The sequence below is a fragment of the Myodes glareolus genome, chromosome 3 (genome assembly GCF_982192425.1).
Source record: "Myodes glareolus chromosome 3, mMyoGla1.1, whole genome shotgun sequence".
NCBI classification, from domain to species: domain Eukaryota; kingdom Metazoa; phylum Chordata; class Mammalia; order Rodentia; family Cricetidae; genus Myodes; species Myodes glareolus.
The window spans coordinates 126,984,463-127,007,625 of NC_142028.1; the positions used below are offsets into that span (position 1 = coordinate 126,984,463).

The 23,163-nt window shown below is 42.7% G+C and overlaps 1 protein-coding gene across 7 annotated transcripts in view; it reads left to right on the forward strand.

Moving 5' to 3' along the window:
- Tnc (tenascin C) overlaps positions 1-23,163 on the forward strand; it is an 84,010-nt gene that overhangs the window by 50,113 nt on the left and 10,734 nt on the right. For 3 of the 7 annotated variants that reach the window (XM_085686113.2, XM_085686115.2, XM_048459247.3), the window contains 6 exons: positions 9,129-9,401; positions 15,690-15,812; positions 17,122-17,265; positions 19,534-19,653; positions 21,904-22,047; positions 22,747-22,877. In XM_085686113.2, the coding sequence (XP_085542239.2) occupies positions 9,129-9,401; positions 15,690-15,812; positions 17,122-17,265; positions 19,534-19,653; positions 21,904-22,047; positions 22,747-22,877 (935 nt within the window). Of the gene's footprint in view, positions 1-303; positions 577-7,332; positions 7,606-9,128; positions 9,402-15,689; positions 15,813-17,121; positions 17,266-19,533; positions 19,654-21,903; positions 22,048-22,746; positions 22,878-23,163 lie in introns of all 7 variants that reach the window. The other 4 variants (XM_048459249.3, XM_085686112.2, XM_048459246.3 and 1 more) reach the window with 3 other exon arrangements.

Consider the following 23,163-nt stretch of genomic DNA (forward strand, 5'->3'; position numbering starts at 1 on the left):
CATTCCCACTGAAACCAGCCAGCTCATCTCCTGTCCTGAAGTGTCTTGCCAGGCCTGATTATGAGTGGCAAATGTAGAGTAGAAAAATCTAATAACCATACCTTCCTTTGTTCATTTTTCTCTTAACAAAACCCTTTTCTGTCTCGTTGGCACTGACTTTTACTGGTAGCATCATTTATCTCGCTGTAACCTTGAACTATCAGATCTTCTCCCCAAGCATGGTTCTCTTAACCACCTCCACCTCAAAACACAGCCAAACAAATAATCAATTTGTTTCTTCTCTCCTACTTTCTCATTTTTCAGCCAAAGAACCTCAAATTGGAAACTTAAATGTTTCTGGCGTAACTCATGAGAGCTTCAATCTCTCCTGGACAGCGACCGACGGGATCTTCGACATGTTTACCATTGAAATTATTGATTCCAATAGGTTGCTGCAAACGACAGAACGTAATATATCTGGTGCTGAACGAACTGCTCACATCTCAGGGCTCCCCCCTAGTACTGATTTCATTGTCTACCTCTCTGGAATTGCTCCCAGCATCCGGACCAAAACCATCAGTACCACAGTCACCACAGGTACATGAGCATTCTCTAGTTTCTGACACTCTCTCTTCAGTCTTTGTCAACAGGATGAAGCCGCTTCATTTCATTGGCCACTGGGGTAAAAGTCATGGAATACTGGTTTTCCTAGGTCGCTGGGATACACCATTGCCTAATGAAACTCTCTTCCAACAGTCATCTAAGTGGAACATTTTCATGAATCTATGTGTCTGATTTATCATCAGCAGATCATTATAAATATTGTATGACCCTTTATCTAGGTTGCCATAAAGCATTTGAAAGAAGGAACTCTCCCCTTTGGTAACTTCAAAGCCATCATGAGGATTGTCCTGGGCTTACAAATATGTCTCTTCAAGTCAAATTTACATTATCCTAGCTTCTTTGCCTTCCTAGAGCCTTGAACATCCTCATAACAAACTATCTTAGTGATTTCAGGAAATGTTCGATAGTATCCTGCTTGTTTGTTTGTTTGCTTATTTTCTCTAGATGAAAAAAATGAAGAGAAAGAATACAGGTAGTTAACTAATCAGATAAGCAGGACGTAGTCACACCATTCACATCACCTCAACCTCAATACCAGCTGGAGAGGCAAAGATGCCCCTGTCCAGAACACTGAGAGACATGTAGCAACAAGGAGATGATAGTCATGTTCAGATAAGGAGAGGCCAAAGGGAGCAGGCTGCCCTTGCTCTGCATATCTAACCACGGCGTGTGTTCTGGGCCAGATGCGTTCTGCTGTGCAGTAAGAGGGATCATCTGTGAATTAGGAAGAAGTTTGCACTCTCTAGCAGTATTCTCAGTACATTTGAGGCAATACCTTCTCTTTGCATTTATTAGCACACCCTACACTAGAAATGCATTTGTGTGTGTATAATGTATACATTTATATATTTACATATATAATATATATGCAAAATACAGCTTTTTCATTATAGTTCACAAAAGAGAGTCAATATTCTGGGGAACCCAAGAAAATTACCTTCTACTTAGGTCACCAATTATTGACAGAGACCCCATTTGTACACTATTTTAGACTGCAAATTATTATCAGGGTTGTCCCTAGAAAAGGGGAGTAAGGAGTACATAGCCCATTCATGTTTAAGTACAAAAAAAAAAAAACAGACAGGACAAAAATCAGTTGACTACGTGCACTTGCTTTGAATTGGTTCTCAACAAAGAACAATCCTCATCTGAAAGATGGAGTCTAAAAACTTATGGAATTAGTCTCTGCGTTTTAATTTTGACTATAATGGGGACTTAAAGGGGATTTTCATATATAATGTTCTTGCTTTCATAGACAACTTTCTTCCTAGCCACATCCTTACCTCAAATATGACCTCAGGAGCTTGCCCTAGCTTCTAACAGAAGCTACTTGTTTTGATCATACTGTGTCCTGGGTCATCCTGAAATTCTGCCATCCCTAGCCTTCCTCGAATTACACTACTTACCTGCACAGGCCACAAGGCAGGCAGCATACTAAAGCCCTGGTGGTCCACGCAGCACAAGTGCATCCCACGAGGAAGGCAGGATGCTCAGGTCCTGGTGGTCCACGCAGCACAGGGGTTCTTCAGTCTGTACTGAACCACTCTGAGCAACATTTTAAAAGTCAGCTACTGCCCATTTTCATCCTCTTACTTCTTACTTACAGATCTTTCTCAGTTTGATAAAAGCATCTACTTAGAGCTGTACAGCTTTAAAATAAGAAACTTCGGAGTCTAACTGTTCTTCCCTACATAACCACTCCCATCTAGAATTGCTCTGCTTGTATTGAGTTAACATGACTCATTTTGTTTCAGTTCCTAAACCATCTTTTCCTCCACTCTTAAGTGATTGTTCCTCGTAGTACTCATTCTAATCTAGCTCTGGCCTTTCTTGTCAAAGTTTCCTGTGTCTCACTCAAAGGATTGTCTGCATGCTGTTTGGGGTCAAAGAGATCTATAGTCTCTTTCCATCTGCCAGGATTTTATATATTGGGGACCTTAGAATGCTAGAAAGAAACTCTAAATTGCACACAAAACCTCATAGGAATACCCAGTTTTGGCCATCTTGTTCTGGAGATTTTTCGTTTGATAGACTGCTGTCTTTTGACATCTACTCTGGCAAGCTTGCGCTGTCACCCACTGTTGCCTGTTCCAAAGCACCCGAACTTTCTTCCCATCCATCAACTTGTCAAAATCGCAGTGCATGCGGTGACTGTTCCGAGCATTAAGTCTTTGAATGTGTCTGTCTCTTTTTGAAGCAGACAGCATGTCAGGGAAGTGTTTGTAAGGGTTAGAAGGGGTGGGAGAAAAGCGCCCCTTGCTTGCATGGAATGCTGAACACACCCCGACTGCAGTGTGGCTGCATCCCCTGGGCACTGGATGGAGGTAGCACTAACCTGAGAACCAAGCATCTGCGTGATGACGGTGCCAGTGCTGCCGTTTGTCTTCCAGTCACATGAGGAGAGTGACAGATTCAATATTTAATTCAGGAGATTGCTTCTATAGCAAAAGATGGCGGATAACTAAGTTCCATCTGGAGGACTTTATTCTCCCCGTGGGTGGAAAAACTTGCCAATGTGGTAGTGAAACCCTCAGCAGTATCAGCATCTCAAATTGACAGGAAGGAAAAGCCATGCCATGGAAGCTGTTTCTGAGCCAGATTGGTTCGACCCTTAGAGGCCTTAAAGCGTCTCTGCCATGTGGCTTTGCAGTTAAAATTTACTTAAACAAGCCCACTCTTTTTTATTATTGATTTTTTTTTATTGAGCTCTACATTTTTCTCTGCTCCCCTCCCTGTCTCTCCCCTCCGCTTCAACCCTCCCGCAAAGTTCCCCATGCTCCCAATTTACTCAGATTTATCTTTTCCTACTTGCCATGTAGATTAGATCTATGTAAGTCTCTCTTAGGGTCCTCATTGTTGTCTAAGTTCTCTGGATTGTGATTTGTGGGCTGGTTTTCTTTGCTTTATGTTTTTAAACAAGCCCATTCTTATCTCCAAATATTGGAGCTGAGGTTGTCAGGTTGGAAAAATTGTCTGCCTCTTTCCAACCCCAAATTCTATTAATAGCTCAGTGTTCTAGGAATACTGTTTCTCTTTAAAATGCAGCCTGGTTTGACTTACTTCACATTATTACTGCCTAATAAATGAGGAGGAGTCTGGTCCCACGTACATCTCAGTAGACACTGGCTGTGAAGGGCTATTGTGTCAAATGAGCTGCTTGTTACTAGCTGTTTAAGGGAAATTCCCTAATCAAGGAATTCAGTGCTTAGCTTTAAGTTTTCTATAGCTTTTGCATATGCCAGATGTTTATTAATGGGAATCATCTTCACTTTCATAGCATTTGGAGTGAGGCATGGATTTTCCCTTTATGCATACATTTAAGTTTCCAACGCCCTTGAAGAAATTCCACATACTTGTGGATATTAGCTTTAATTTGTGGATATATATCCACATACATGTGGATATTAGCCTTGAATTTGTGGATATATACATATATATATATATATACATATACATATATATATATACAATGTATTTACCATATATTCTTACCAGCTTATCCATTGATAGACTAGAGTTGCTATGCAATATTAACAATAAGAATGACACTAAATGCAAATTTCTAACCCTGAAAAGCAATGCCACTCCTGAGAAGGAGAGGGCCATCAAAACCCCTTGTGGGAGCTCTTCACACTTGTCTAAAGCTTCATGAATCTTTGTGCTCATTTTATAGGATTTTTATCCACAGTGTAGAGAGACTGGATAAAGAGTGAAATCTACGTTAGTGATGATCTAGAGCAGAAATTTTGTCCACAAGTTGTGGCAGGTAGGACGTTAAGTGCCTATCCTAGTATCTGAGAAGTACCCCAAATACTATAATTTGTCATTAAAAAAAAAACTCGCCCCGAGTCAAAGAAAAAATTTATGCAAAACAGTCAAGCACAACAAACTGACAAGTTAAACCTAGAAAAGCAAGTCATTTGCTAAACTTTACCCACCTATTAAATTTGACCTGTGACATTTCTTTGAAACACATAAAGACATGATGTCTATTTTCTGTCTTTGTCCTACCCAAGTCAATGGTAAAAGCTGCACATGGTTTCAGAAAAGCAAACCTCAAAAGATGGTTAGAAATTCTGTTCTCCTAACAGTAAGTCTCAAGAGACAAATGTGGTCTTCTGTTTTCACTAGGCCAGTCCCTCCCAGAGTCTAAATCACTATAAGCAAGATATTTCAATAAGTACAGCTAAATATGCATGGTAGCTGAGATCAAGCCTAGTTGATTTTTAAACCTCTCTCACATCATCTTGCCAACATAACCTTAGCAAGTTGCAAATTTATTTGAACCCCAATTTCCTTATGTTAGGGAAGAGAGTATTCACTGGTGCTCTTGGAATTGGAATCTAGCAGACACGGGTGAAATATAACTGCCTTACATTATCTGGGCATTCTAGGGATGCTATGTCCCTCTTGTTGTCTCCCAACAGTAAAGTGGTCTTGTTAAAATTAAACAACAAGGCTGAGGTGTAGCTCAGAGTTAAAGTCACTAGCCCATCATGAGTAGAGTATTAGATTTTCTCATTATTCCTGCACATAAATAGCTAAAAGAACCAACAAGCCAAGATGAAACAATAGAAGCATGCATTACAACTTCCTCTTAGTAGTACACTGGGTGTGTAGCATAAGATTTTAAGTGGTTATTTTTCTTTTCAATCATCAAATGTAAATTTAAGCCATTTCATAAGTAACGTAGCAGAGCGTCTTAGTACCCCATTAACACAGATCCCATCAGGCCCTTACTTGTCACCTTCTGTGGGGCCTCCCACAGAATTGAGAGAAGAGAGAGAGGCTGAAAGAGGGACACTCAGGAAGGAAGCAAAGATCCAATTACAGTGTTGTTTCTGCTAATCCATAATGTGATTACATTTTGAAAAGATTACATTTTGAAAGAGGCATACCAAAAAAGAAAAGAAAATGAATAGGAAAGACTGGGAGTGCGGGGGAGGCAATCACTCGGCTGAATAATTAGACTGAAAGTACCTGTTTTCACTGGAATTCACTGCTTGGATGGCGCAGAGTTACACAGGCCAGCAATAAAGAAAGTCAGCACTTATCTACACAAAGGCAACATTTGAGACCCTCACTTTACAAAGCAGGACAGTTTGAACAGTAAATATAATTTCATCTTTGCTTTGATAAAGCTATAATTCTTGGGAAATCTTCTCATGAAAAAAAATCCTGCAAAATAAACTTCAACTGTTTCCAAATCCACACAGGAAGTTCAAGCCAAAGCAAAACTTCAGTCTCTGCTTCTGGATGAAGGAATCCATTCACTTATTCACTCTGATGCCAATTACTTCTCTTTAAACATTTTCTTTACATCCCAGGAGTCTGACTGTGGGCTTTAATACAAGGTTAGTTAGAACTCTGAAACTTCTTTATTAGCTGCACAAAAGAAAGAAAAGAAGAAAGGAAGGAAAGAAGGAAGGAAGGAAAGAAGGAAGGAAGGAAGGAAGGAAGGAAGGAAGGAAGGAAGGAAGGAAGGAAGGAAGGAAGGAAGGAAGGGAGTTCTAAGTTAGATGCTGCTAAAGCAGACCTGGACATAGAATTCCAAGCCTTGTCCCCTTTGATACAGAGCAGATTCATTCAGCATTGCTATGTGCTGTTGTTCCGGAGAAGATGCATTAGGGCTTCTCCTCCAGTCTTCTCTATGCCTTCGGATGTACCAGCACTGGTGGGGTTTACAAATGGAGACTCTGATTTGTGATGTGGAAAGAATACTGAACTCAGAGCTAGAAGCCCATGTTGGATGCCAGCTTATCCATGTACTAGATCTGGGACCTGGGGAAAATCTTTCTTTTCCCATCAATGAAATGAAGGCTAGCAGGCAGGAGGCGACACCTCCCTTACAGTATCATTATGTTAGACTGAATCCAAGATATGCAGCCTCTTCAACTCGGAGATATTTTCAGAAACTTGGCTACCATAAGATCACTCTTTGGAAAGGCCAAATGGTATATGAAAAGACCCCTGGGCAACTAGGAAAAAAGTGTATCTGGAACACGGATGTTTGGTGATATGGAGAGACAAAGCATGATAACACGAGAACAAAATATGCTCTTGCTTTCTAACTTCACCCAGAAAAGTAAATAGCACAAAAAGCAGCAAAACTTAGACTCTCTTCCTTGACCATAAGCATAAACTGTTAATTTGGACAAAAAAAAGACAACAAATCTTACTGGTTGTCCTCCTGATCCTAGTTTCTGAAGCTACATCACTCATAAATTGGCCCAAATGACTAGACTTAAAATATGAACCAGAGTAAGATATGAACTATACCAAAAAAAGTATGCTTGCAACAATACTTCAGCATCAGAAACAGCAAAAGATAAATGTCCCAAACAGATGCAGGTGCCATGTTTCTATAATGAGAAGTACATGGCCTGAATTAAGATCAGTTGAAGACCTTGATTCATTGCATACTAGGGCGAGATTAGGGCAAATCTTTCCACCACCTAAAAATGTTTCTAGCCTATGAGTGGGAATGATATTAGCTGCACAGTATTATTGAGGAAAACACCCTACATAACACAATTAGGTACCGAAGACATAATGTTCCTTTCTGAGCATTTAACTCATGAGATGACCTATCAGGGTTCACGGAGTCCTGAGCTTTAGCTCACGGGATGATTGATAGGAGTCAATCTATCAGTATCCGTGGCGTCATGTGCTGCCCTAGCCAAACCAGTGCAGCTAACCTGAGTCGTTTTCACTCCTCCCTTCTTTCAGAGGCCTTGCCCCTTCTGGAAAACTTAACCATTTCCGACACTAATCCCTACGGGTTCACAGTTTCCTGGACGGCATCGGAGAATGCCTTTGACAGCTTTGTAGTAACGGTGGTGGATTCTGGGAAGCTGCTGGACCCCCAGGAATTCACACTTTCAGGAACCCAGAGGAAGCTGGAGCTTAGAGGCCTCATAACTGGTATTGGCTATGAGGTCCTGGTTTCTGGCTTCACCCAAGGGCACCAAACCAAGCCCTTGAGGGCTGAGGCTGTTACAGGTATTTCAATTCAAGAGAACCATACTCTCTTGTTTCGTGTAGTCTGTCTACAGGATCACTGTGGTTTTAACATTTGTCTGTATTCCCCATTTAATCCACGAATGTGGCTTGCTCTTTCATGATTTCCCTTGTCTCAAACATCTAATGAGTACTCACTCCTCCCATTGCACAAAGGAGAAGGTCGAAATGTGTCCCTTCAATGTTCCAAGCCCTCTAGTCCATGTCTTACCGATAGCCCTCACATGCTTACTCCACTGACCTTCCTTTATGCTCGTCCTGGCTGGTCCCCAGCTGCATTTCAGCCTTCTCAAAAGAAATATACCGATGTGTATATTTTGAAAAAGTGTTTTAAAAATCTTTGCTATTTCATAGTCTCAACCTGTGACCTTAGCCAACTTGCCTAGTTGTATTCTCATTGGAAACTAAATGAAATTTATTAAACTGATCTTTTAGGAAAACTAATATCAGAAAGGATCTTCCACACAGACTAAATTCATAATGTTCTCAAGACTAATACTTTCTATAGAAATATATTAACAATCTTAACAGTCAAAAATCTGTGTTTCCCAAAGTATTTCTGGAGAAAACAGGCTCTAGAGAGTGTTCAAAGATCTCATGAGACACCATTTCATTTTTGGATAGGTTGGAAACGGTTTTCGACCATATAGGCTTTTCAGAAACCTTATTGCAGATCTCACAGGGATCTGCATTACCCACTCTTGTTTGACAAGGAATGCTTTGTAAAGAAAGAGGATAGAACAGGAATAGTTTGCTTTGAACACACTTTGGGAAACTCAGCTTCAGATTTATTTTGACCTTGAGTTTTGTCTAGTTGCCAAAATGAAACCCTGGGTACAAGGTGTATATAAATATATTTGAAGAGGTTCCAAGCCTCATTCTACCACCCAAGCACTTACCTAATGGCTAAGTAAGCAGGAAACTAAAACTGACAGAAAAGAAAGTAAAAAATAGCAGCTTTCTTCTGTATACCAGCTCCTGTGAGCAAAGCCAAAAGACCAGAATATTTTAAGTCATTTTGCTCTGGCTCGAGGGGAATATAATCATCAGATTCATTATGGACAGTTCTACAGATCATTAGAGCTGGTTTATTTGTCTTTTCAAAAAGAAAAGAAAAGGCACTCGCAAGTGCCAAAGAGGATGGGCACTCAGCCACTGGAAGACAGAGAGAGAATGTAAACAAATTATGGCTTTGAACTTATTTAATAATGCATGGGAGGGGCCGGCGCTAAGTCCAGATGTGGATTTATGCAATTACTTTTAGACAAAACTCACAGATGCAAGAGTATGCTTGGCTTGTATTGAATGTGTCAACCCCATGTTTTTCCTCTCCTCGCCCTACTAGACTTATTAATATGGAACGGTTTTGTTTCCTGGTATCTCCGGATACTCTGTCCCTGAAAACCGAGCTACCACCATACTCTGTATCCCACCAGGAAGAAGATTGTGTGGACTGCTGATTAACGCTCTGTTTCCTCCCTCTTCCGCTGTCTTCTCTCCTCTAGAAGCTGAACTGGAAGTTGACAACCTTCTAGTTTCAGATGCCACTCCAGGTGGTTTCCGTCTGTCCTGGACTGCTGATGAAGGGATATTCGACAGTTTTGTTCTCAGGATCAGAGACACCAAAAAGCAGTCCGAACCACAAGAAATAACCCTCCCTTCCCCCGAGCGTACCAGGGACATAACAGGCCTCCGAGAGGCCACTGAGTACGAAATTGAACTCTATGGAATAAGCGGTGGAAGGCGATCCCAGCCAGTCAGTACCATAGCAACAACAGGTACTGTAAACAAACAAGTGCCATAGTAACAACGGGTACTATAAATAATCAAGGAAGAAGAGAGGAAATGCAGGAATCCTCTTCCTGTAGAGCTCCATAATTACAAGAGTTCTTGGTGCAGGCAGGTTGGCATTGGGATCCTAGTTCCTTCAAGTATAGACTGTTCGCCTAGACTGTGTGGGCAAGGCTTTACACCTAGCAGGGTGGTGGGGATGCAGTGAGTTAATTCATGTAAAACCCATGACACGGCACCTGAAATGCATGTGAAGGAGAGCTAGTTATGGTGTCTCTAACTATCATCATCTTGGCAACTACAGGACATTTTAAGTTCCAAAAGCTCCTCCGTCTCTCTCAGCACACACCCAGGAACACAACCTCTGTTCTTTGATCAGATATTCCAGTTGCACTAGGTGTGGGATAAAGGACACATGGTACCTAGACCTGCAAGGATTAGTGTTGACAACATGTCCCATACAATCCATAAACACCATGGTTAGCAAACTGAAAGACGGAGCTGGAGAGACTAGCGGGTCTTCCTGAGGTTCACGAAGTTGAATGGACACTTTTAACACATGCCAATGCCCTCGAGAGGAGAAACAGACCCTTTTCCCTATCAGCTGTGCCAAGAAGGAAGGAAAAGATGGTTAGATGCACAGTTGTTACAGTCATAAAACTTATGTGACACTTTAGAGAGAGAAAAACAGACCTGGAAGAATAGTGATATTTTTAGAAAACTGAGGTAAGAGTCAAAATAGCATTCTATAGACCAGCTACTGCAAAGGAACTAGAGGAAAAAATCAGAAAATTCCAGGGAAAGAGTAAAACCCGGGAAATGATGAGCTACGTACAGAGGAACTCAGCCTCCTCTATTGAAGCATCAAGAATCTGAGACCCAGAAAGCTAAAGCGCTGCGCCTAAGCTCATTCTGCTACACTGAGCTTATCTGAGTGTTACTGTAATTATTTCAATGAGCAAACCAGGTGACTGATAACCGATGAATATATATACTCACTGTGTCTGACAGACACAGAGCTTATTAGTCCCAACTCCCAATTCTCTACATTAAGACTTGTTTTGTTGTATGGGAGTGTAGAGATGGATTTGTGGTGAGTGTGAGTGTGTGTATATGTACACATATGTGTGTCTTTACTTGTATGTGGAAGCCAGAGGTCAACTTCAGGTATTATACTCTCAAGCCATCTACTATCTTTCTCTATCTATCTATCTATCTATCTATCTATCTATCTATCTATCTGTCTATCTATCTCCCTGTCTTTCCTTCTCTCTCTTTCTCTCTCGTGTGTCTCGTGTGTCTCATGTGTGTATATGTGTGTGACAGCAACAGAGAGACAGAGAGATAACATAGACAGAAATATACTGTGTACCATTATACATGTGTGATATGGTCTAAGCACAAGTGTGAGCACTTGCATGCAGGTGCTAATGCCTTTGTGTGCACCAAGGCCAGGAAAGGAAGTGGGGTGTCCTGCTCTATCATTCTCTAGATTGTTCTCTTGAGACAAAAATCTCTCACTGACCCTGGAGCTGGAATGCCTCCATCAAGCTGCAGAGATTCCCCCACACACATATGTGCACACAACACTAGAGTTATACACACATGACTGGGCATGGCTTCTTATGTAGGTGTAAGAGATTTCAACTTAGGACCTCATTTCCCACTAAGCCATCTCCCCACTCACCTTAATTTTTTATATGATACCTCTGTCCAAGATCTGGGGCTCACCAATTCAGTTAGGCTAGCAGGCCAACAGGTCCCAGGGATCCTTGTCACTATCTCCCTCACCAATTTGATTATAAGTGTGACAACATGCCAGCTCTCCACTTGGCTGCTAGGGTTGAACTCAGGTCACCATGCTTATGCGGTAAGCACACCACAGTCTGAACTGTCTTCCCAGCACCGAGACAGATATGCTATTGTGTGAAGAGACAGGATGGGATAAGCTGAAAGCATCTACCCACAGAAACTCTAACACTACTTGTAGACACAGAAATGGTGCGTTAATTTTGGGAGGAAAAGCACTGCTCCTCTTGCATGCAGTATCCCCACTTCATGTGCTGCTGGCACAGTACACATAGTTGCCTTCCAGAGTACCCCACCCCAACTTTGATCTCCTTCTCCCTGTTCTGCCACAGACTGACCTCCGTTTATAAACACCGCTCTTCAAAGTTTACTTCTCATCACTGGTTTTGTTTGGCATATTTTTTCTCTAGAAGTCCCGTAGTTCTAAAGAAAAAAAGATTAAGCATGAGTTTAATTGCTTTCTTAAGATCAACCAAAAAAAAAAGGGAGGCAGAGCCTGCTTCTCTTGGGAAGACCTCCTCTTAGGGTCCTGTCTGTGGAGTAAATTCACAGCCAGTGAGAAAAGAGCATATGTATAGATACACCATGTGTAACAATGCATGTGCCCATGTGTGCCTGCACACACACGCTCTGGGACCAGGAGAGACCAAGATAGGTGATCTGTCTGGACACCAGCTGTCCACACTTGAGTACCCAGGGCAGCAGGGAAGGCAGAGAAACCTAGTGGCTAGCCAGTGGTCTCTGAGCAAACTCTCGGAGCATAGTCATGTTTCTTCTACTTAACAGCCATGGGACCTTGGACAAGTCTCAAGTACCTCATCTGGAAAGCAGAACTCAAAAGCCAGCATAAGATTTAAACATGGCGCCAGTAGTGACGGCTTAACTCTTTCCTTGCCCATGCTAGCTATTACATGATGGTTAGTTGTAAGTTTTATTTTTAGTAGACAACAAAAAGGCAAGAGTTAAAAAAACTAGAACAGAGCAGTTTCTGACTATGTAGCTACACGGTGGTTCTCTCTAGCGGCAATAAAGAGTATTACTTTTTCTTCTCTCTGGAAATGTACAAATACACAAAATTCTACATACGCTGAACTCTTTGAGCACTGTGTTTAAATGTGTCATGCACTCTTGTTTCGTGCTGTGTGTGCATGTCTAACCAATGGTCTTGAGATGACCCCGTGGTCATCACTTAGTCGTCCTACCTATGGACACTTAGTTTATTATTTGTGTTGTTCCTCTGTCCCTGCACTTGCAGCAGCTTCTCTTCCCTGCTGTGGTCAGACCTCCATAGAGATGCTTCCTCCTCCTATAGGAAGAGAAATGCTAACAGGCCCCTGCGCACAATTCTGAAAGTCCATTTCAAATTAGGCAAGCAACCCATGAACAGAGAATAGTGACTCCTCTTCTCTTCCAGAGACTCTTCCAGCCCACCAAAGGTTCTCAAAGTAAGAACCTGAGAGCATTTTCTTGGTCTGTCCCAGTCTTTTTCACTACACATGTGTTCCTGGAGCTCTCTTCCAGTCCTAATGCCTAAAGTGTGGTTGACACCACTGTTCTCAGCCTCCAGAACAAAATCCCCACAGTAACCTGCCCACACCTCCCAATCAGGCCCCCTCTGAACCCCTCAGCCCCATGCCAATCAAGACAGACTTGAAGCCACACCATAGAACTGCATTTCCATCCTTTGGGAAGCTTGATCAGCGTATTTCAGAAATACCCTGAGCAAATCTACCTTGGATACAGCACGGGCTTTCCATGCCTCTTCCCAGGAAGCATGAAGATGGCAACCACCGCCTGAAAAGCACAAGCTTTGTGCCACACATAGCTAGGCATGTTGCTAAGTGTCCAGTACACAGGCAAACCAAGAGAGAAACATCTTCAGTTTCTCTTCCCATTTCACAGATGAGCCCCAGGGTGCTAAGGTGTTTGTAAGGGGTAAAGTCAAGGTGGAACTCTTACCAAGGTTATTTCAACTTCCAAGTTCTTGCCCATAAACCCACCAACTATCCTCTTAGCTGAGTACAAACTTAATGCATATTATGTAACCAATACAAATTTGTAGATAAGAAACCGATTCTAAATGGTTGACAATTGCCACTGATGAATGGCATTCATTATCGATTTTGAGAGGTGAGGTTTTATGTGGAGAGCAAGCAGGAGCCCTTTGAGAGCTTTTTATTCTTTTAGTCAATTCCATGTGTTTAACTAAAGGAAGTTCTTTCCTTTAATTGAGTCTAATTGTAAAGAAAGTATTGCCTAGACCTCTCCTATTCAATGTGTGTGTGCGTTATGAATGTGTATTCATACATGTGTCGCCATACATGTTTGAGAGATGCAGGTGCATGTGTGTGCTCATGCTTACAGAGCCAGAGTTTGGTTGGCATCCTCTATCACCCTCTACCTATGCTGAGGTTGGCATCCTCTATCACCCTCTACCTATGCTGAGGCAAGATCTCTCATTAAAACCCAGAGCTTGCCAATCCAGTGGGTCTAGCTACCTGAAACTCACAGAAGGGAAGGGGACATCTTGCCTCTGTTTCCTTTAAACAGGTTACAGGTGGGTCACTGCGTCTACGCAGCTTGTATGTGGATACTGGGCATCTAAACTCAGACTCTCACATTTGTGGTTTACCTGTTAAACCACATTCCCAGCCCCTCCTCAGCTTTCTAATAGATGTGATTCCACTGTTCTGCACTTAGCTTTCTGTTGTAGGTCTCAAGACTCGAGGACCCTATTCATAGCAGAAAGTTGCACATGAACCAACAAATACCTCGGAAGTTCTTTGGTATGAAAATACCATGCCCACTGCTCCTGGAATTCCACACCTGCTGTGACATTGCTGCAGATGATACCTGCTTGTCCTCTTACCAGCAAATACGGTCCCTGAGTACATAATAGATGAGGTCACTGATTCATACAGCGTTTAAGACAGTGTAGATAATGTCTCCATTTTCTGGATGAGAAAACTGGGACTCAGAGGAGAAAGCTTTGTCTATAAGACACAGCTTCTAGAACCTACACTAACTAGCAAGGTTTCCAGTTCAAACATGTCAGTGAATTGAGTAGGCATAGGGAAATCCTCCAAGACAGAGTTCATGTACACCAGTAGGTCTGCTCTCAGCTAGACTCATCTAGATTGTGTCTCGGAGTACCTTAAAGTTCAGGGTAGCCTGCATAGGAAAAGGTCACCAAGAGGAAGAAAAGAGAAAGGGCAATTACATCTAGTGAATTCTCCTTGTGCCAGAGGCCATGGTAAGGGTTTTACATCCATTATTCCCACTAATCCTCAGAACATTCCTGTGGGTATCACTTTCCCCACTGGAGGGATGTAGCAACCAATGTAGAAGGGAAAGAACTTGCCCCAGGTTGCCCGGCCTTTCAGTGGTATTTGAACAATTAAGATCTTGTAGGTTCCTGGGACCCTGTGGTCTAAAAAAGAAAAACTTGCCATAGACAAGGTGAATTAAAAAATAAAAAAGGCAGGCACAGAAACTCGGAGTAGTTGCCAGGTCACTGAAGAAAGTTGTAGGAGGAAATCTGATTAGAAAAAAAGACAGAAATGGATAAGAAAAAAGTTTTCTTCCCAAATCTCTATGTTTCCAAACTTAATGGACAACAGGGTTGAAGCAGGGAAGTGGCAAGGAAGGAGGCAGGTGAGAGTCTGGAAATTGTTTTCTGAGTTAGCATGTCAGCTGAAGCAGGCAGAATTCTAAGTCAAAAAACAGAGAGATGCCAAAGGAAACTAAATTTGGGAAGGACAAAGTAAGGCAGCAGACATGTCCGCTGGTCATGCACTTTCCACAGGCCCACTGAGGAGCTTTAGTGATGACCTGACCTTGATTCTTGGCTTTGGATCTCCTTGAAGATTCTGGAGTGGACTGTCAAGATTAGTTTCCAAGTCAGCTTAATTTCCAGATGCCAGGCTGTTCTTGGCTCAGCTGCCTAACCAATGATCCAGAAATGTCCCCTTGGAGGAATGTTGGTTAGAGAAAGGAGGTTTACTTTGCTCCTCTGTATAATGACTATAACTGCATTTTCATCTAGGCGTAAAATATGAGGAGTAAGCCATGTATTTTGGAAAGAATTGTATGCTTTTAAGACTTAGCTATAAATGGAAACAGACAACAATGACATGAAAAATACTAAAAATGAAATCAAAGAAAGTTGTTTGGATTTGTGGAGCACTGTCCTCACTTCTGTGGAAACCAGCAGGCACGCTATCTTTGGTGAAGCCCACATCTTTGGTGAAGCCCACAGTCACTCCTGGTCTACACGGTCACTGTCTCTGCAGTACATTTTGTTTCACATCACAAGGTGACCATGTATCACAATTCTCTATTCCTAAGACTTGACTCAGACATCAACTCCAGATACTAAGAGGTCCTGGGTAAGAAATCCAGGAAAAACTACTGATGGACAAGATAGGTAATGTTTCAGGCCTTCTGTTTTGTTTTTGCCTTGACAGCCATGGGTTCTCCAAAAGAAATCATGTTCTCAGACATCACTGACAATGCAGCCACCGTCAGCTGGAAGGCACCCACTGCCCCGGTGGAGAGCTTCCGGATTACCTACGTGCCTTTGACAGGAGGTAGGACCTAAAGCTGAAAGAGGGTGGGAAGTGCATGCAAAATGAGGATTAAACAGTGACTCAGACCTTGGCTGCTCTTATCACACCCGTTCCCAAGCATCATGGCTGGTGACAACCACTTCACTCTTGATCTTCTAGCCTTCCTTTGGGAAGTTCTGTAAGACATTTTGGAAGATACTACCTTAGGAAAGGTCACTTTATTAACACCCTTTCTGGTCTTGAAATTGTAAAATAACAAAAAAAAAATCCTTGAAGGCAATGGAACCCAGTACTGTTTGAACACAAAAGAGAGGAATTTATATCCTTTTTTCCTCTTTGATCACAGTCGTCTGGAACACTTGCCTGCGATATGTGTTAGGTTTTGTCCTTGGCGGCCACATCTGCCAGGCTCACTACAGACTTGGCAAAGTTAGAGCCCAGAACACACAGACTTTAATGAAGACCTCAGGAAAGTATAGTTCAAACACAAGTTAACACAGTGACTCTCAACCTTCCTAATTCTGTGACCCTTTAATACAGTTCCTCGTGTTGTATGGACCCCCAGCAATACAACTATTTTCATTACTGCCTCATAACTGTAAGTTTGCTACCTCTATGAACTGCAGTGTAAATATTTGTGTTTCCTGGTGGTCTTAGGCAATCCCTGTACTTTCATACAGGTTTTGCCCTTTGGTCTAGACACACAGGTTGAGAGCTCCTGACCTAGTAAGTAAGCTGCCTGTTGTTGCATGTTTATAAAGACAAGCCTGTCGGTAACATCGATACTGTGTTATCTCCATGGGGAGTTTGACCAGCTGGTTTGCTAATTCTTCCCCAGTCCTGAAATTTTAAGAAATATAAATTCCAGACTCCCTAATAAATTTAAGAGCACAGACTTAACTGAGACCATCTTTATATCATGAATAGAATCTCTTAAAGAAAGAAATAAGCATGCTAAGTGAAGTCAATGAGTTAGTATGGATATATGCTACATTGTAAGCTTCTCACAGAGTTCATGGGGGGAAAAATGAAGAAAATAAAACTTGTGAAACATGCCAACACCTTCCCGAAAGGAAACTTGCCATTTTTAGTATACTGTGACCTCATGATTTTTTCCTTTCCTGACTGGATTTTGGCATCTGCAGCAATGGAAAAAGCATTATACAAAAAGTAAGGTCTTTTCCTTCATGCCAGAGGGTGGAGAAGAGGAGAGCAAGTTAAAAAAGTGAGGTTGCATAAAGATATCATTTCATCTCTAAGTTGGGTTTGGCCATGATTAATACGTGTGATGTAGTCTCCCCATCCCTGATCTTGCTTTGCTGGTTTCCAGGTGCCCCCTCCATGGTGATGGTGGATGGAACTGATACTGAGACACGTTTGGTGAAGCTCACCCCTGGAGTGGAATACCATGTCAGCATTATTGCCATAAAGGGCTTTGAAGAAAGTGATCCTGTCTCGGGGTCACTAACCACAGGTGTGTGCAGTGATCAGCATTCCGTCCTTGCCCTCAGGGTGATGACTCATGACTGAGAGTTGCAGAAACTTGCCCCAGTGGAAAGAGCTGGAATTAGAAAACCCAGGGCCTCCCTCTGGCTCATCCTTAGCCGCTAATGGATTGGGCTGCCCCAGAGACTCCATTTGATTCCTGTGAGAGGGTCCAGCGTAAGAATCATACTGAGCTGAGTTGAAAGCCTGAATCTTTCAGGGGTTAGCCACATGAGCTTCCAGTTAATTTCTGAGGTCCAATTAAGCTCTCTGTAAAATGGACACCATTTTGCTTCCCTCGTCAGTGAGCATAAGTGCGACTTCACCTATCAGCTCATTCCTCCCCCCTGATGCCTGGAAGCATTGTGAACAGCCCAGAACACATGCTTGCCCAGAGATGGGATGGCGAGAATTGTGATGCAGCTGTTCTCTGCTTGGCAGCTGCTGCATAGGAGGCACTAATGGCAAATGCTTTGCAGTGCATCCCCGCCGCTGCTCTCATTCCCAGCTTACAGAAGAGGCACATGGAAGATGCAGAGACTGCAAAGAAACAAGACTAGAAATGTGGAGTCAAACTCAAACATAGGTCACTCAGGCCAACACTATCAACCATTTAAAATAGAGGTTGTTTTTCTATTGAAATCTAATTTAAGGATAATAGATTTTATTGTGGGAGAATGAAGTGGAAATTTTCTCTTCAGAAGTCTTTGTCTCTAAACAATTTATCCTTTGAGATATAACAAACTGTCCAACCCAGTCCATTCAGTGATCTGAAGAATAGGCCCCCAGGAAGTTTCAAAAATATCCAGTTCCATACAAGAGTTGGTAATATACAATTAAAACATCCCATCTGGACTCAAAGTTCTGTCTACTCTCCACTCAGGCTTCTATTTTCCCAAATAAACAGCAACATTCATGATTCTCCAGAGCAACAGACACAAAAGCTGGGTGTGTCTTCTCCCAAGGCCTCATTGTCACCACCAGTTAAAGAAGGGTCTGTACACACATGACGAAGCAGGAAGACACTTGGAGGGGATTGTGTTGATTCCTCAACATTGGTTTGTCACTTCCTGATTTTTTAAGACAGTTCTCTGAGGCTCAGATGCCAGCCTGTGACCTGAGCAGATGATGTTCGCTGCCTTTGTCTCCTAGGCTGTTGAGGCAGGAATTCTGTGATGGTATAGAAGTAAAAGAGAGAGAGAACACATTCAGGTCAACTTTCAAGGAAGAAACACTGAGCAAGGAATGAGCTCATTTAAAAGAGACCAGAGATTAAGACCTTTGTCAGCACAGGTCATTTGACAATAGCCCCTAAGGGCCAGAGAGGTTGTTCATCTTTTAAGAGCATTCACTGCGCTTACAGAGAACTCAAAGTTGATTCCTGTAATCCACATCCAAAGCCTGGAAACCTGTACTCACATGCACACACCCCGTGCACGCGCACCCACACACGCGCGCACACACACACACACACACACACACACACACGTTGAAACATAAGCTTTCCGTACTCACCCCTAACTTTCAAACAGCTTTGTTTTTTAATTGTTGCTGGTCTTTGAAGCGGTCTCTATATAGTCCTGGCTGCCATCAATTCACAATCCTCCTGCCTCATCCAGCGAAGTGCTGGAATTACAGGATAAAAAAAAAAAAAACTTTAATAAGCATATTATAAACAACTGAAATCCTGAGAGTTTCCCTTCCCCTTTCATTCCTTACAGTAGCCACCACTGAGAACTGAAGTCAGCGAAGTGCCTTCCCAAGGATGCAGAGACACGGGCAAATGAACTGCAGTAGAATTAAAGCCCAGAGACCTCCGAATTATTACATTTAACTAACTATAATATATATAGTTAACTATATATCACCCTAACTCTAAATATCACCCAACGCTCAGAAAAGTCTCAGGCAGTACTGACCATACAAATTTTCACTATATATGTCCCTTTCTTGGAAAGGGGAACAAGATTCATGATGATAACTCTTGTCACACATATTCAACAATGTTCAGGATCTGACTACCCATAACGTCATGTATACATCAAAATTGTACCAAGGAAAAAAACCAGCCATTATTCCTATGCCAATTTTACAGGTGAGGAAATGGAGCTTCACATTAAGACACCATCAAAGGAAGGAGTCATGATATAAGCTATGTTAGCCTGTACCACATGCCCAACTCTGTGAACCCATGCGAGCAAGTGTCCTCTGATACTATCCTCCAACATGACAAACCCTCTCACATGTTTCTCTTCAGCTCTGGATGGTCCATCTGGCCTGCTGACAGCAAACATCACAGACTCAGAAGCCTTGGCCATGTGGCAGCCAGCCATCGCCACTGTGGACAGTTATGTCATCTCCTATACAGGAGAGAGAGGTAAGTCCTGTCTCACAGTCTTTACATTCTGATGAGGGTTTGTCTGTTGAAAAATCCTCCCATTCTCCCTTCAATATGCCCCAGGATGATAAAACTTAGTGTTGTACTGGAAAAGCCAGTGATGTCCTTGCATCTCTCCACTGCATCCTCCAAAGAGTTAGGTAAGCCCAACTCTGCATCCTCCAAAGAGTTAGGTAAGCCTTCCCAGGGGAGAAAAGTAGCTGCAGCAGGAGCTTCTGTGTGTTTTTCTGACCCATCCCTCTTCTCCGAGGAGACTCTTCAGTTACTCTTCTCATGGCTGTGATGGAATGAATAACTGATTACTGAATGGGAAAATGGTTTATTCTGGCTTCTCATTCAAGAATACAATTCCCATATGTAGAAAGGAGCTGTGGGCAGGCCTGCTTTTCGCCTCACCCAGCTCCCGCATGGCTAGCTTAGTCCCAGAAATAACAACATACAAATTGTATTCATTTAAGCACTGTCTGGCCCATTATCTCTAGAGAGTTAGTTACTGACTAACTCTCATATCTTGATATTAACCCATTTCTAATAATCTGTAGCACCACGAGGTGGTGGCTTACCGGAAAAGATTCAGCATGTCTGACCTGGTGGCTGGCTCCATGGCGTCTGGCTCATAGCCCTCTTTTCAGCATTTTGTTCTGTTTACTCCGCCTACCTAATTTTCTGTCCTATCAAGGGGCCAAGGCAGTCTCTTTATTGACCAATGAAAATAACACAATAGACAGATAACCCTCCTCCATCACCCATAGAGCAGGAAAGTCCTGGCAGCAGGAATGGGAGCTGCTGGCCACATTGTACTCACAGGCAGGAAGCAGAGAGTAAACAGAAAATGGGGCAGGCAACAAGACCCTTAGGCTTACTACAAATGACTCACTTCCTTCCACGGGCTCCACCTCCTCAAGGTACCAAAAGCTTCTCAAGCAAGGAAATATAATTCTTCCCTATAGGACACAAAGGATCCGATAGTCCTGAATGGTGCTATCAAGGCTTTGTGGTCTCCAAATGATATTTGGAGGCTCTGGGATGCCTAGTCTTCTCAGAGGCCACTGGAGGACCTAACTGTAACAAATTTGATTGAAAACTCTGATCCTCCCCTCCCTTTGTATCCAGCTTACCAGTTTACCCAGTGGACAAGTTTAAATTGCAAAGACCATCAGCCAAACACAGCCATCAGGAAACAAATCAAATGCAATTCCGAGAGGAAAGAAAAGAGCCCCTTTCGAATAAACCCATTCATACTTTTACGATGAGTTATTCTAGAAAGGGTTCTGGTATTTCTTTTCCCACATTTCATATCTTATGGGTCATGGTTGTTTGGCTTTCACTGACAGTATTTCATGATGACATAATCTAGGCCTGGGGATCCTGAAAATCTAAATTTAGCCCTGGCAAAACCCTAAAAAAATTCTTTATAAGAACAGCAAATATGAGGCAGAAGGAAAAATTCAGTTTATTTCTTTTGCTCTTTGTTATTCCCTGCATGGAAACTCTTCTGAGACAAGGGTGATGGTGATGCCTCCCCTAACACATCAGCTAAGGGTTGGAAGGAATTGTGATATTTTAGATCAGGACTAATCAGGACTTTAGCCAAGGAGAGCGGGGCTTGCTGATAACGATGAAAAAGGCCAACATGTGCGATTTTCCAGGGACTCCAAAAGTCTTAGCATTTAAAGACCCACGCCTGGGAAGCCATGATCTGAACAAAGCAGCCCGGGAGTTCCCCATGATTATAAGACTAATAGTTTTGCCAAGGAACTGTACTTCTCCCCCATTGGACATGGAGGGACCAATGGCCTGAAAGCCACTGCCAGGCTCCTGTTTTCTCTCATTGTCACCCCTCAGCCTTGAAGATTCAGTGATCCTTGACTTGGCAGCATTTGGTACTTTATAATAGGGAGCATACACAGAGAAACAGGTGGAACAAGCTAAATTTGAGTTTAAGTAGTCCAAGACTCAGATGCTACCTGCAATACTCCTATAGCTTATGCGGTGTCTCAAGCACAACACTGTTCCAGCCAGTACACCATGCTGCATGGGCAGACCTCCCCACCTTTCCATCTGTTGCCTGAAAACATGTATGATCCATCTTTTGTCGTGTGAGTGCTTGAGAGAGAGAAGGAATGTGAGCCATCTCAAAGCAAACCTGTTTCGTTGTGGGGTCACTGAAGAGTTCGGTCTCAGAAGAAGGTGTACACTGTTTGCCACATATGTATCTTTCACACTTAGTGCCAGAAGTTACGCGCACGGTGTCTGGGAACACGGTGGAGTATGAACTTCAGGACCTGGAGCCTGCCACAGAGTACACACTGAGGATCTTTGCAGAAAAGGGCCACCAGAAGAGCTCTGCCGTCACCACCAAGTTCACCACAGGTACCAGGACAGCCAGAGTAGAAGCCTTCCTTTCTGAATCCCCCACCCGCAGCCTGCATCTTCAACTGCATCCCCTCCCCTGCCTTCCTCCTTAAGTCAGGCCCTTGCAATGTAATTACATCAGCATGAGGTGGATTCACCAGTGCCCACTCAGTCAAGAGAAGCAAACTGTTTCCTCTTGAACTGAAATGACCCAACAGATGATGAAAGGCTATTTAAAGGAAGGCTTTCAAGTGGAAAAACTTCCCTACTGGCCCTGAACTTGGTGTGTAATAACCCATGCTCCAGGCAGGGAAATAGTTTTTAAGTAGTTTTTAAGGCTAGTTTTATTAGATGACCATTGGGGTTTTGTGTATTGAGGTTTTTATATAAAATTTGAGGAAATAGATTGTCTCTTCTGCTGGGATGAGGATCAGTATAAGTATTCCTCAGTCCTCTCAGTTAGAAACAGTGGGGCAGTAATGATCTCCACAGCTCTTCTTTCTCCTCTCCTCCACTCCAACCAAAACCAACCAGGAATATGTTGGGCTTATGGACACTTGGGTGACAGGACTCATATAAACTTTGACTTTGGAGATTGTTGGTTCAACTTCCTCATCTACATAATAAAGGAGGTTAGGGAAGGAACTTGAACCCAATTCTCTTCCTACTCTCTGCTCTACATCTGGTGACTCCTTTGCTACACACTGTCTTCTCCAGACCTCGATTCCCCAAGAGACTTGACTGCTACTGAGGTTCAATCGGAAACGGCCCTCCTCACCTGGAGACCGCCTCGGGCATCAATTACGGGCTACCTCCTGGTCTATGAGTCTCTGGACGGCACAGTCAAGGTATCTGTAAATCTCACATTGCTATGCAAAACACCTGCGTAATTGTCAAAGGAGGAAAGAATTGCCTGATGCTGTTTCTCCACTCCAATGCAACTAGAAATCTAGAAAAAACTAGTAGAGACTAGATGTGGTACCAGACCCTGTGAGTCTGCTCTCTCGCCTTTCTCCCTTTACCCAAACAACATTTTATAAGACTTAATATTTTAAGAGTTGGGCTCAAAGTCATTTAATGTTTCGTGGAGGAAACACCAGCAGTATCTTTTGTATCTTTGCCACATGTAGAGGC